At 37.1% G+C, this 12487-nt stretch overlaps 1 protein-coding gene across 5 annotated transcripts in view; it reads left to right on the forward strand.

Moving 5' to 3' along the window:
• The window catches only part of DGKH (diacylglycerol kinase eta), a 168455-nt gene that overhangs the window by 103364 nt on the left and 52604 nt on the right, over nucleotides 1–12487 (forward strand). For all 5 annotated transcript variants that reach the window (XR_007188901.2, XR_008957972.1, XR_008957974.1 and 2 more), the window contains exons 9-13: nucleotides 1818–1920; nucleotides 2983–3142; nucleotides 4917–5025; nucleotides 5155–5294; nucleotides 8586–8670. Coding sequence is in view for 2 of the 5 variants with exons in the window: in XM_057308381.1 (XP_057164364.1) it covers nucleotides 1818–1920; nucleotides 2983–3142; nucleotides 4917–5025; nucleotides 5155–5294; nucleotides 8586–8670 (597 nt within the window). In the remaining 3 variants the exon portion in view is untranslated. The remainder of the gene's footprint in view (nucleotides 1–1817; nucleotides 1921–2982; nucleotides 3143–4916; nucleotides 5026–5154; nucleotides 5295–8585; nucleotides 8671–12487) is intronic.

Here is a 12487-nt window from a genome sequence, read left to right on the forward strand (position 1 = left end):
GGTGTGGAAGGGGGCGTTGTGGAATGTCTTCTCCCTCTTTTTTCTGGCAAACTTAGGTAGCGCCTGATCATGAAGACATTCAGGTCTGCGGGCCACGGTCACCTTGTCACCGCCTTCTTGGTCTTATAGTTCCTATATACTATTACTTACCTCTTTACATATTATTTTGTTTTTAAAATAATGAGTTTCTGACAATATCTAGTTTGTAAAACAGCCATGTAGTTTAAACAAAATAGAGTAAGACTGTAGTTCCACAACTCTAAGGAGTCAATTGCTAATTTTTCTAGTTGTTGTCCAGTTTCTGGACACAGTTTTACCTTTTTTGTAAAAATAAGGAAGATTCAATTTTATCTTCTGGTTTTTTTTCTTTTAACATTGGTGTAAATATTTTTCTGCTTTGCTCTATGATTTGCATACCTTTTTAAAATTCCTTTTAAAACTATCTGTGCATGCTTGTTTTTTTCTGAAATCCATTTGGGATGTTCATTATTATAAATAATAATAGGGAGCTATCCAAAATTAGGTCATCAGCAAACAAGAATTACTATTTAATTTCAGTTATTTTCTCAAAAGTTTTGATAAATAGATGTTTAATTAATATGCCAGTTTTCTAAAAGGACTAATGAAATAAAGCCGTATTAAAGAAGTGCTTTACGAAGTGTCTGCTTTTACTGCTTAAAACATTTCAAGGCTCTTTAAGTACCTAAAGTATTATAAGTTGCCTGGGTTCTACTTAACAAGGTAACCCTGCTCTTCTTCACAATACTATCTTGAGTGACCTTGAAACTTTTTGTTTCTATAACGTTCACACGTTCGCTGAGTGCCTATGATATATGTCACTTTCCAAGATAAGTGTGCAATAATAGGACCTTTTCCTTTTCTTTACAGAGCCAGAAGTCTAGCTGAGAAAATAGGCATGCATGTATTTATACCTATAATGTGAAAATGTTATATTTTTAAAAAAGGCGTGAATAGAAAGTTGTAGGACCACTGAAGAAAGAGCAGACACATTACACATTGTATTTTCATTAAATTCTATAAGAACGTTACAGGGTAAAGGTCATCAGTTTTTGTATGGACAATGATACTGACAAGTACTTGTTAGCTTCCCTCCTTTCTCTTCCTCTCCCTCCCTCCTTCCATTCATTCCTGCCTTCTTCTCTCCCCTCTCTTCCTCTGCACTCTGTTCTCTTCCTCTCTCCTTTTTTTTTTTTTTTTTTAAGATTTTAGTTATTTATTTGACAGTGAGAGACAGCAAGAGAGGGAACACAAGCAAGGGGAGTGTGAGAGGGAGAGAAGCAGGCTTCCCGCCAAGCAGGCAGCCCGATGTAGGCCTCGATCCTGGGACTCAGGGATCATGACCTGAGCCGAAGGCAGATGCTTAACGGCTGGGCCACCTAGCGCCCCCTCTTCCTCTTTCCTTGTCTTTGCTAGGCATTTCTTTTTTTTTTTTTTTTTTTTTTTGAGTAAAATCTACACCCAATATGGGGCTCGAACTTCCAACCCCAAGATCAAAAGTCTCATGCTCTACCGACTGAGCCAGCCAGATTCCACTCACCAGACATTTCTTGATATACACTACTTGCCTGAGACAATCATAAAACTAGGCCACACAGACCAAATCAAATTCCCATCTCTAAAATAGTTAGCCCATTCTTTAGCACTATAAATATTGTGCCATGAAAGTAATTTATGAATTACTAAATATTTTGTGATATAGCTGATCCTCCATGATCAGTTCCTTAGATGTAGTTTATGCCATAATAAAACATTGATGTGTTTTTATGATCCTTGAAGGTTTATTTGTTTGTTATTAGGTACACACTGCCTGCAAAGATTTATATCATCCTGTGTGTCCCCTTGGCCAATGTAAAGTGTCCATCATACCTCCAATTGCACTGAATAGCACTGATTCTGATGGTATGTATCAGCAGTGTAAATATGTCTATTCCTGGTATATTAAATGTTGGTATGTACGTTCACTTTCCTAGAGTAAATTGAACTGTAATTGGTTATTCTGGTCAGTTTTTATATAAGTCCATTAAATTGCTGAACAGTACATTTAACTTTTAAAAGAACATTTTAGAATTGAAACTTAACATAGTTATTAATACACTGGTGAAATTACTACATATAAGACTTACAGATTTTACATTTCAGCAAATACAATACGATCATTATTCTGTAACAAAATACAATCTGAGAAGGTTAATTTTTATGTGCTTTTTTTCCCCTCTGTAATTGAAATTGCCCATCAGCATAGCCCTTATTGAAATCTGTTTTCCTATCCTTTCCTTGGAGGAACTTATATTCCTATAAATTCCATCACTTTTTCCAGAATTTTACAACTTGGTTGGAAGTGCTAAAGAACCTTTCTTCCTTCTAAGCAAACCATATTACAAAAGGCTTTTACCATAGACGGTTATTAATGTTTTGCATTGATAAAGTGCTTTATGGTTTTCAAACTCTTTATATAAATTATGCCAATCGATAGTATAAATACAAGGATATAGGCTGCAAAAGATGTGATTTTTTAACCTGTGCTATTAACAGCCCTCCCCCCAAGCCCTCATAAGTCAAGATTCTATTATTTATCATAAATTTTAAAGTATTTTTAAAAGCCTCATCAAGAAGTTAAACCATTTTATAATGCTGAATATGATCATGAATTCTCTGACAAATGTGAATTTATAGACTGTCATCGGTGTTGTTAAGGTAGGTGGTATGTCTTCAATTATCTATGATTAATACGTTTACCACCTTTGGTATGATTTCTCATTGTAGAGCATATTTTAAAAGATAAGTTCTGTAGTCTTAGTATGTAAATAATAAACCTGTCTCCATTTGGGGGGCTCAATTCTAATTTATTGTTCAAGTACTAATCAAGGTTCTTTATGAATTTATGTTCTTTTTTCTGAAGTTTTGTCAGTAGTTTAAAAGAGACTGCTGTTCATATTGATCCTGTATTGTGTTTTTTTACAGGTTTCTGTAGAGCGACATTTTCATTCTGTGTTAGTCCTCTGTTGGTTTTTGTCAATTCTAAGAGTGGAGATAATCAGGGAGTAAAGTTCCTTCGTCGATTTAAACAGTTGCTAAATCCGGCTCAGGTGTTTGATTTAATGAACGGAGGTCCTCATTTAGGGTAATTGATTATTGATAAATCTCATTAGAATGAAATAGCACTAAGCACGAAATCCATTGATTTTTCAGTTTGTGAAGATTGTTGATTTCATCTAGACATCTCCGTGTTGATCTTCCCACTCTTTCCTTTTTTTAAAGCTCTGATTCTAAATTTTAACTTCACCTTTTTGATATTTATGTAACTTCCTTATGTGCTGAAAATCCCAAAATTTGTTCAGAAAATGTTTTGGAATATATCCTGCATCAAACAACACTAACGATTTGCTGAGCTCTAAGAAAGATCAACTTGTGTAAATGTAGAAATACCCAGTAACTTTAGAAAATGATCTGCATGAAGGCTAGCATTTGATTTTTATGTAATACAAATAATTATTTAACCAAAGCACAGACACTACCATGGGTCTCAAGGACAGCTCCTCAAGGATTTGAGACCCAATTCCTGTATGAACGACAAAAACACTGGTGTTGATTGTTCTTTTCAGCTTTCTGGAATGTCCTCTAACTTACAATCTGAAAAAAAAAAAAACAAAAACGATTTTCAGTGAGGGGAAAAGATGCCTTGAGGTACTTTTAGTACATTTTTAGTGTGTGTATATGACTTTGACGAAGAGGTGATATTGAATTACCTGAACCAGGGTTCCTGCAACCTCTTCGTGATTGACTTCTGCCAATTCCACTTTTCTCTTGGGTTCCACTGTCACCTTAAAGCGCGAACACAGATGTAGAAATGGGGATTTTAGATAGCCTGAACAGGCCCTGGGTTTTAATTTAACACTTTCCCGTCTTTTCTCTCTCCTGCCTCAGTCTGTCTTTGTGCCTCCGTTCACTTTTGCTCTTCAGGTTTCTTTCTTCTTGTTTCTATTGCTATCTTGCCAAGTCTCAGGCCCTCGGGTCCCATGGATGTTGGTCTTCTTCATCCTTCCCCAACGCCCCCCATGTCTCCTTGCACATGCCTTCCCCATGTGTGGTTCCTGGCATTTCCTCATCTGGTCTCTCCGCTCACCTGTGTCTCTTGCATTGCTGGTTAGCTGTGTCTCCCTTTCTAGCACATCTCCTTCATAATCCTTCACAGTCCCTATATCTTATATTCTTAACATTTGCTTTTCCCACCCATCCTTTACGAATCTAAGGAACCCTTTGTGAAACTTCTTGAGATTGTCTCTATAACATATTTTATAGGGTTTCCACAGTACTTGAGGTGCACAGAGGTACATTCAGGAGTGGGATGTGTCAAAAGTTAAGATGAAGGAAGACGGAGGTAAAAAGCCTGACCCACACTAGGGCACGACGGGGAGGAAAAGCAAGTGGGTGTCCAAAAAGTGATATGTTGGCAAGGTTCGGTGGGTCCCTTTAGGAACTGACTTGAGTGTCAATAATATCAGTGCCCTGGATTCTCCTCCCCTAGTTTGTAATACGCTATTCCTAAGGAAATAACATATCCTTATAATGGGAAGAAGAAACATTGCTACTTTACCATGTTGTATTACTTACCTTTCATTCTCTTTCCTGGGTTCTCCTTCTTTGTTTTCTCACTTCTCACTCCCCTTCCCTCCTAATTTTATCTCCATTTCTACTTATAATCCCCTTTCCTCTTTATGATTAAGAAGTTTTCTTGAGTTAAAAATTGCACTTCAATTTTTATAGTGTAATTAGTATATAAGTAAGAGTTCTTATATTTGATCTGAACATGAATTCCAATATATACAGAGTAACAAAGAATTGGGGAAAGTGATTTTTATTTCTTTATATTAAAATAAAATACTTTTTGCTTTCAGTTTAAGATTATTCCAGAAGTTCGACAATTTCCGAATTCTCGTTTGTGGAGGAGATGGAAGCGTAGGTTGGGTATTGTCAGAAATTGATAAGCTCAACTTGAATAAACAGGCAAGTACTCAATCTTTTCATGACTTGTTAACATGAATGTATACTAATCTGCTGACCAGAGGAGTGCAGAAGCGTCATAGCTCCTGTTTCTCAGCTTGCCTGAGGTCTCCCTGTTGTGCTCTCTTTCAGTGTCAGCTGGGAGTATTGCCTTTGGGTACAGGAAATGACCTTGCCCGGGTTCTAGGCTGGGGTGGTTCCTATGATGATGACACCCAACTTCCTCAGATATTAGAGAAGCTGGAACGAGCCAGTACCAAAATGCTAGACAGGTAAAAGTGAATTTTCTTCTAACACTAGACTGAAAATGGCATACTGACATCATTTTTGGCAGTTGAAATTTTACAAACTGTAAGCCCCAGGAGGACAGAGACTTCCTGGTCTTACCCACTCTTTTCACGCCTGAGGTCTAGAACGGAGCCCAGTGTAGAGTAGACACTCAGTAAATATATTTTTGGGGTAAATGAGTGAATTGTAACAAAAACTGAGAAAACTAATCTAATGAACCCACTATTTTAAAAATAGAACGCTGTGCTGGTACAGCAAATACTTTTCATTGTTGCTCAGGTCAGAAAGCTTAAGTAGTTCATTTTGTGTGGGGGCTTTTGATGATTATAAGGGGCATGGCCCCATTGTCCTGTGGCTTCATTAAAGCTAAGGAAGATGTATAAACTTGAGATTTGTTAGACTATCTCTTCTTAATTATGCATATTGAGAATGAATTGAACCAACAAAGAACTAAATACTAAAAAAGATAATCCTTTCCCAGTGACTGGAAAATATTGAGAACACCATATCAAGAAATTATCACTGTGCTTATGGTATCGTTGATCACATCTCCACTTCTTTCTCTCTAAATGCCCCATGTATAAAAAAGAAATCACAGTGTGTGTACCCTGAGTATTAGAGAGGAGGTGGGTAGGATTGGGGATTATTTAGGAACAACAGGACTCAGTAAGTAGTAACCACCCCTCCCCACCGTAAGTAGAAGACAAATGTCAAAATATCATTATAAACTTAAGCTAGCAGGAATCAAAACAACTTTGATAGGATTAGCCATCTGTGGAATTGTTCCCGAAAATAACAAAATCTCATCAGGGAGCCACCAATCTAAAATGTAATTACTCTAAAATGAGTTATAACCTAATTAATTGTAACCTTGCCTGTCATAAGGTAACGTAATGGTTGATTCTTTTGCTGACAGGATTTTTAAAAAGAGAGCTGGGCTGTAGAGCATTTGCCTGTGGTTACCCAAAACTGTTCATGAGAGGGATACCCCTGTAGTTTGGGTGCGTAAAGGGGATTCCGTCTCCAGTCTTTAAAGGAACCTGGAGGTGATTTCCCAATTCTGTGCTTCCCAAACCACACAAGGTATTTTAAATGGATTTTTGCTGCGAATTTAAACACCATTCTCGCTGCATCCCAGGAAATGCTGCTTGACGTCTCCTCCACCCTGGGTGTGTGCTTTTCCTTTGTACGTTAGAAAAATTAGCTTCTCCAGGTGGTTCAGCGAGAAGCAGTGCCCCTGTGGTGAAAGTCTTTGATACAGACCTGCACACAACAAAAGAAGAGAAACTTCAAAAGGGGCTCGAGAACCTACGACCATAATTAGAGACATGAGAATATTTCGTTCCTGTGTTTTCTTTACTAACTTAAGAATACTATTGGTAAAGAACAGGTGGAAGAAGTCACTGTTCAATAATATTGGTATTACAGAAGCTTTTTGTTTTTATTAATTGATTTGGTCCTCAAAACAACACTGTGAGGTGGCTAAGAACAACATTCTTACGACTGTTTTACAAAGATGGAAGTTGAGGCTTGTGGAGACAGTGAGAAGAAGAGTATTTTTTCGTCTGCCTGGTATTGTAGTTGCTTAATCATCACTACCCACCTAAAGCTGACTAATATTATAATCTCCATCTTACAGGTAAAACGGCTCGGGAGGTTTTTATATTATCGGTGTCATGTAGCTAGTAAGTTTAGAACCAGCCTCTCAACTGGAATCCAGACTCTAGTTCTCAAGATCTTTCCTCAACAGCATGCCCTCTGTCCTCTTCAATGCACCTGTGCACCAGATAGGGCCTGACCTTCTGGTCTCTACCTCTGTTTAGCTGGTGCCCGTATGCACCCTTTCTTGACTTTTCCTGCCACTTTCTCCCCTTTCTTCAGCTCCAACCATTTTCTATCAAGGGAGGACGTACAGCATGGAAGGTGCAGCAAACTGAGGACATTTGGGTGGATTTCTTTCCCATTCCTTTAACTGTCCTTTGACCAGAGGAGAATTTGCCGCTGAAGGAACTTGACTTTCATGTTTCCCATTGTGGTTTTCCCTCTTTGGATATCTACAGAGTTTAATTATTTTATGTGTTTTCTGCACCAGGATATAAACTTCATTTGGAAAGTCTTAATCAGCGTTGCGTTTCCAGACCATGGAATGCTGTCTGTCATTTTGAGATGTTCAATAAATGTCCGTTGCGTAGATGAAAGAATGAATGGCTTTCTGTGCCCAAATATATATCCCTTGATAGTATATTCATGTCAAGAGTTGAAGAGTAGCTATAAGTATTCAGTTCATACATCCTAACGTACAACCTTTGTCTTTGGGGGAGATTTGGATTTTTACGCAAAGACTTATTAGTTTGAATGATACACTCAGCTCTGTTTAAATACTGATGCTAATCTTGGGATTTTCCCCTAGGTTCTGTTACTGGCTTCAACTGTCTTATGCTTTTCTTAAAATTCATGTGTTATGATACTGCTTTGATTATGCTTTGTGTCTTTGTAAAATCTTGATTTCACATCCTGTTACTGACAACAGTAATGTTCCTACCCAACAGTTCTTCCCAAATTTTGAAATTATTTAAATGAAGACTGGATTTATCTGGAGTTGATTGCTCTTCTTTAATACCAAGTGATTCAGTGTTTGGTTTGAAATTAATATTTACAGCTCATTGAAATAAATTTGCTTCAAGTATTAAGAAACTATTATTTCTATTAATATTTTCTTCTCAACCCCATGCTTACTTTCTTTCTTATTTTAAGAAGGAATATTTAGGTAATTTTCGTTTCGTGACCTTTTAAGCTGAGTTGTCAAGACTGGTTGGTACACAGAATGATTTATCTTTCATTGGCACTATGCATTTGTTTAATCTGGGACATTGTTTTAGAACTTTGGGTTGTGATCCATTAATAACCTGTGTATTCTAGTTAGTAAATTGCAGTGAACATTATTTAAGAAATGAAACAGAAAATAATAGAAAAGTCAGAATGCGTTGCACTAGTAAAGAAGGGGAAGTTTTGTTATATATGTGCATTTCTTACTGTGGGTCATGGCCTTTGGAAGCCCCTAATCAGAGAATTGGTAAGATATGAACATCATAAAGTATGACTTCAGCATTTTATGAGATTATCAAAATTCCATCTCTTTCCCAATGTTTGGTTGTTTTAGGTACAATAAACCATAGTTCATGCATATATGTGCACATGTATATACATGAAATGAGAACAAAGTCAGTTTATTAAATTTCAAAGGAATTTTAGACCAAAGATTTTTCTCCCTTCAGGTGGAGTATAATGACCTATGAACTCAAATTGCCACCAAAGGCTTCTCTACTTCCAGAACCTCCAGAAGCATCAGAAGAATTTTATGTAAGACTTTAACCCTTTGCCTATTTATCATTTGGAAATAGGAGTGAATATCTTGAACAAATAAGAAAACTTTATAAGATATGGTAGCATGTTTATTTAATTTTATTTTTTTATTATTTTGGGTATGGGCTCATTAACTACTTCTAGTCCTCTGCCCCAGAAGAAAGAATCCTTATGATCTAGGTTAGAGTCCTTGTACGGTCACCGTCCTGGGAGTGTGAACGTAGCCACATCACTCACTGTCCTGGGCCTCTTTATTTGTAGAGCAAGGTCCCAATGTTGGGAGGAGTAAACACAGTAACGAATGTGTGTAAAGCACCCGGCATGCAGTTCCCTTTCCGCCCCACTGATAGTTCTCCCTGACGCTTCCACTTGCCTGCTTCCTTTTACCAACAGGGCTCCAGGGAAGGCCAGCTGATAACAGGTTCCTGTTAGCTTTTACTCGTCTTCTGCTTGGGCCATAGGCACCTGTCTGACTAGTAGGTGTTAGCTCAGCAATTTCCAAACGCGCCAGTACTTGTGGGCGGGATATTATATAATTTCTCTCTTCCTACTTTGCCTCTTCGTTGAGGGTTCACCGCTACAAGTTTCCAGGTGAAGCCTAGTGATCAAGATAAAACAGAGGAAGAAAGCTCACTTCATTCCATCCCTGCTAGAGACCAGTAATAACTATAGTTTTTAGACGGTTTTAAAGATTGAGCATTCTGATTAAACCTCAAAGCACTGGGAATTGAAACAGATCCTAATTTTCAAAGGATTATTCTCTGACTGACAAACCATTTGATCTATAATACCTTATTTTTCCCTCTAGGAAAATTCATCTGTTTATTTCACAGTTGAAATCTTTGTTTTGTCATTAAGAAAATTATGAACTTGTCAAAACTAAGGAAAGGAATGATAACTAGAAACAGGGCTATTCCTTAAAGGAGCTAGTTATAATTTAATGCCTTTTTTTTATCTAAAAGTAGCAAAAACTGCTTCTAAAAAATATGGAAGATACAAAAAATATGAAAAAATAATCTTGCCTATAGCTCTGACATCCAAAGATAATTACTATTAAAGATTACTATGTTTACTATTTTATTTTCAGCAGCATTTTTATTTATAGTATTTTATCCTACTATAAATATAATACTTGTTTTTGTAGAAACCAGTCTTTTTTCTTAATAGTATTTTTATAAATGTTATTAGTTTTCTCCCCAAAGGGACAAAAGGGGGAATTCTTTTGTTCTATATACCTTAGAGGTGTCTATTTCCTAGCACATAATAGTAAAGGTAAACAATTTACCTTTATTACATATATATAGTCACTAAATATGAGATACGGTTGTAATTACATGGAAAAAATCTTTTTTTTTTTTTAGTATAAAAAGGTTTTGAGTGAAACGTAATTTGTTTTTTTATTAAAATATTTCATAACAAAGGGACGGCATGCCCTAAGATTATAAGTTAAATGAATGTTCTGCATCACTCCGACTAATTGCCATGTGACTTTTTTTGCCTTTAAAACGTAATAAAAGCAACCTGAACCTTCCTTCTTAGGCTCAACCTAATTTCCCAGCTTCTATTTTTTTAAGTATTCATTTTAAATTCCTTTATGCATGATTGTGAAATTACTATTTTTCCAGTTTTCCTAAAAAGAGCACAAATGCAGTTGAACTTCCTAATTATCTTATTAACTTAGCGGTCCGCTGGCATCGTAAAGTCGCAGAGCGTAAAGAATTCTGACAGTTTTATTGATCAGTTCCTTATGGCCATAATTAACTAATTCTGTTGGCTGTTGTGCTTTTTAAACATGGCAAAAACCAGCATTCCATGATTTCCTTCAGAAGCAATGATTCTGTTAATACTCAATATTAGAAAACATATTGTTTACATTTAATGTGAAATCCCCTTGCCATCATGTTCTTTTCTCTTCTACCCCTTGGCGAAGGAATGTGTATCCCCCCAGTGACATCATGTTCAGTTCACGCCCGTCCTCACCTCAAGTATCACTTGCTCCAAGAAGCCATCCCTCATCCCCCAAGCCCTAGGACCATCTCCTTCCTCAGGAGTTCTATGGCCCCCTTCCATTATCACCTCCCATCATCTTGGTAATATTGTACTGTCAAGACCAGGCAATGTGTTATTCATTCACCATTGTATTGTCATCTGGTGTCGTGACTGACACAAAGTGGCAGTTAATTAAAAATTCTCATTGTTAATCTTGGGTCTAAATACCAAACGCTTTTGGAACTATGGGCATCTTGGCATCAAAGCCCTCTGGCCTTGTCTATTTCTTGGAAGCCAGATTCCCATTCCTTTTGGTTTGGATTAAAAGCTTTTTGATGCAGGGGTCATAGTTTTAGTCTCTCTCTCTCTTTTTTTTTTAATCATACCCCAATCACACCGGTCTCGTGAGTCAATAGATGCTTATTTATTAATGGTAAGGTCATCAAAAAGAAGGTGTGAGCTCCTGTATCTCCACTGACTCCCCAAAAATGGGAGAGAATGGCCTCAAATCTCTGGAAATGAAATTCTTCCTTAATAGGAAGATGTTTTTAAATTTACTCTCATCAATAGCTTCTCTCCCCTCAGTTCTGTTTCCTAGCTGCTTGGTAACAGCAGGCTAAGATGTTATAACTTTATTTTTTCATTAATTTAACAGTATTAAATTCCTGTTGGTATCTGGGAGTGGACATGAAAGCCTCCCACTTCAGTCAGCTTAGAGTAGTGGTTCTCAAGCTGTGTGTGGGGGTCTCAGGGCACCATGATGACCCCCAAGGGCTACCATGAGATATTTTTAAATTTCAAAGAAAATTTAATTGTAATACTCAACATCTCTTGAACACCATACAGACTACAAGTTTGAAGTACTGGACAGTTTAAACATTAGGTTGCACTACATTCCTTTTGATAACATATTTTTGTGAAGCTTGGGTTTTCAGTAGTCACTGTGATAAAAAGCAAACACCACACACGAATTAATGTTGACTAGGAAGTGAGGTTGTTATCGTCCAATCTGATTTCAAGGCTTGACGTATATACAGTGCCCACGTGCTCACGACTAGTTATTTAAGAATGAAATATGATACTGTTTTTTCTTTTAAATTATATTTATTATTTTCTCAAAGGGCTCTTAAGTTGTTAGGACTTTAATACTTATTAAGTTGTTTGTACTTAACTACTGTTAGATATTCCTTTTGGCCTAGGGGTACCATGACAAAATTGTTCAGACATTAAGGATGAGATGAGGCCAGAAAGTTGGAGAATCTCTGTTCTCATGGGAGAGACAGACAATAAATGATCAGCTATGTTTAAGTTCTCTTCAGGGTGTAATGGTTGCACAGAAGAGAGGAATCTTCATCTGGAAAGTTCAGCAAAGTCTTTATAGAGGAGGTTGTACCTAAACTGGGTTTTGAGCACAAAAAAAGAGAAGTTGGAAATAGCCAGGTGAGAAAGAGCATTCCTGGTAGTAAGGACCTTGGCACATTTGGGGCACTGCAAGTAATACTGTCAGGTTAGACCAGGTCGTGCAAGGGAAGAGCATCAAAAGACATGACGGGAGAGAAGGAGGGTTCGGATCATGGAGAATCCTGGGAATTATGGAAGGCCTTTCATGTTAGCTGAAGAGTTTTGACTTTATCTGACATGTAAGGGGGGATCCCCTCACACATGTTAAGCAGAGTTGTGGAATGATCAGATTCGTGTTTTAGAAAAAAAAAAAACCACTGTGTCATGAAGTGGAGAATGGTTTGAAAGGAAGAGGAGAAATATAGGGATCCCAACTACCAGGCTGTTATAATGATACACTTGAGAAATGACAAAATTTATATTT

The sequence above is a fragment of the Ursus arctos genome, unplaced genomic scaffold (genome assembly GCF_023065955.2).
Source record: "Ursus arctos isolate Adak ecotype North America unplaced genomic scaffold, UrsArc2.0 scaffold_10, whole genome shotgun sequence".
In the NCBI taxonomy this organism is placed as follows: Eukaryota; Metazoa; Chordata; class Mammalia; order Carnivora; family Ursidae; genus Ursus; species Ursus arctos.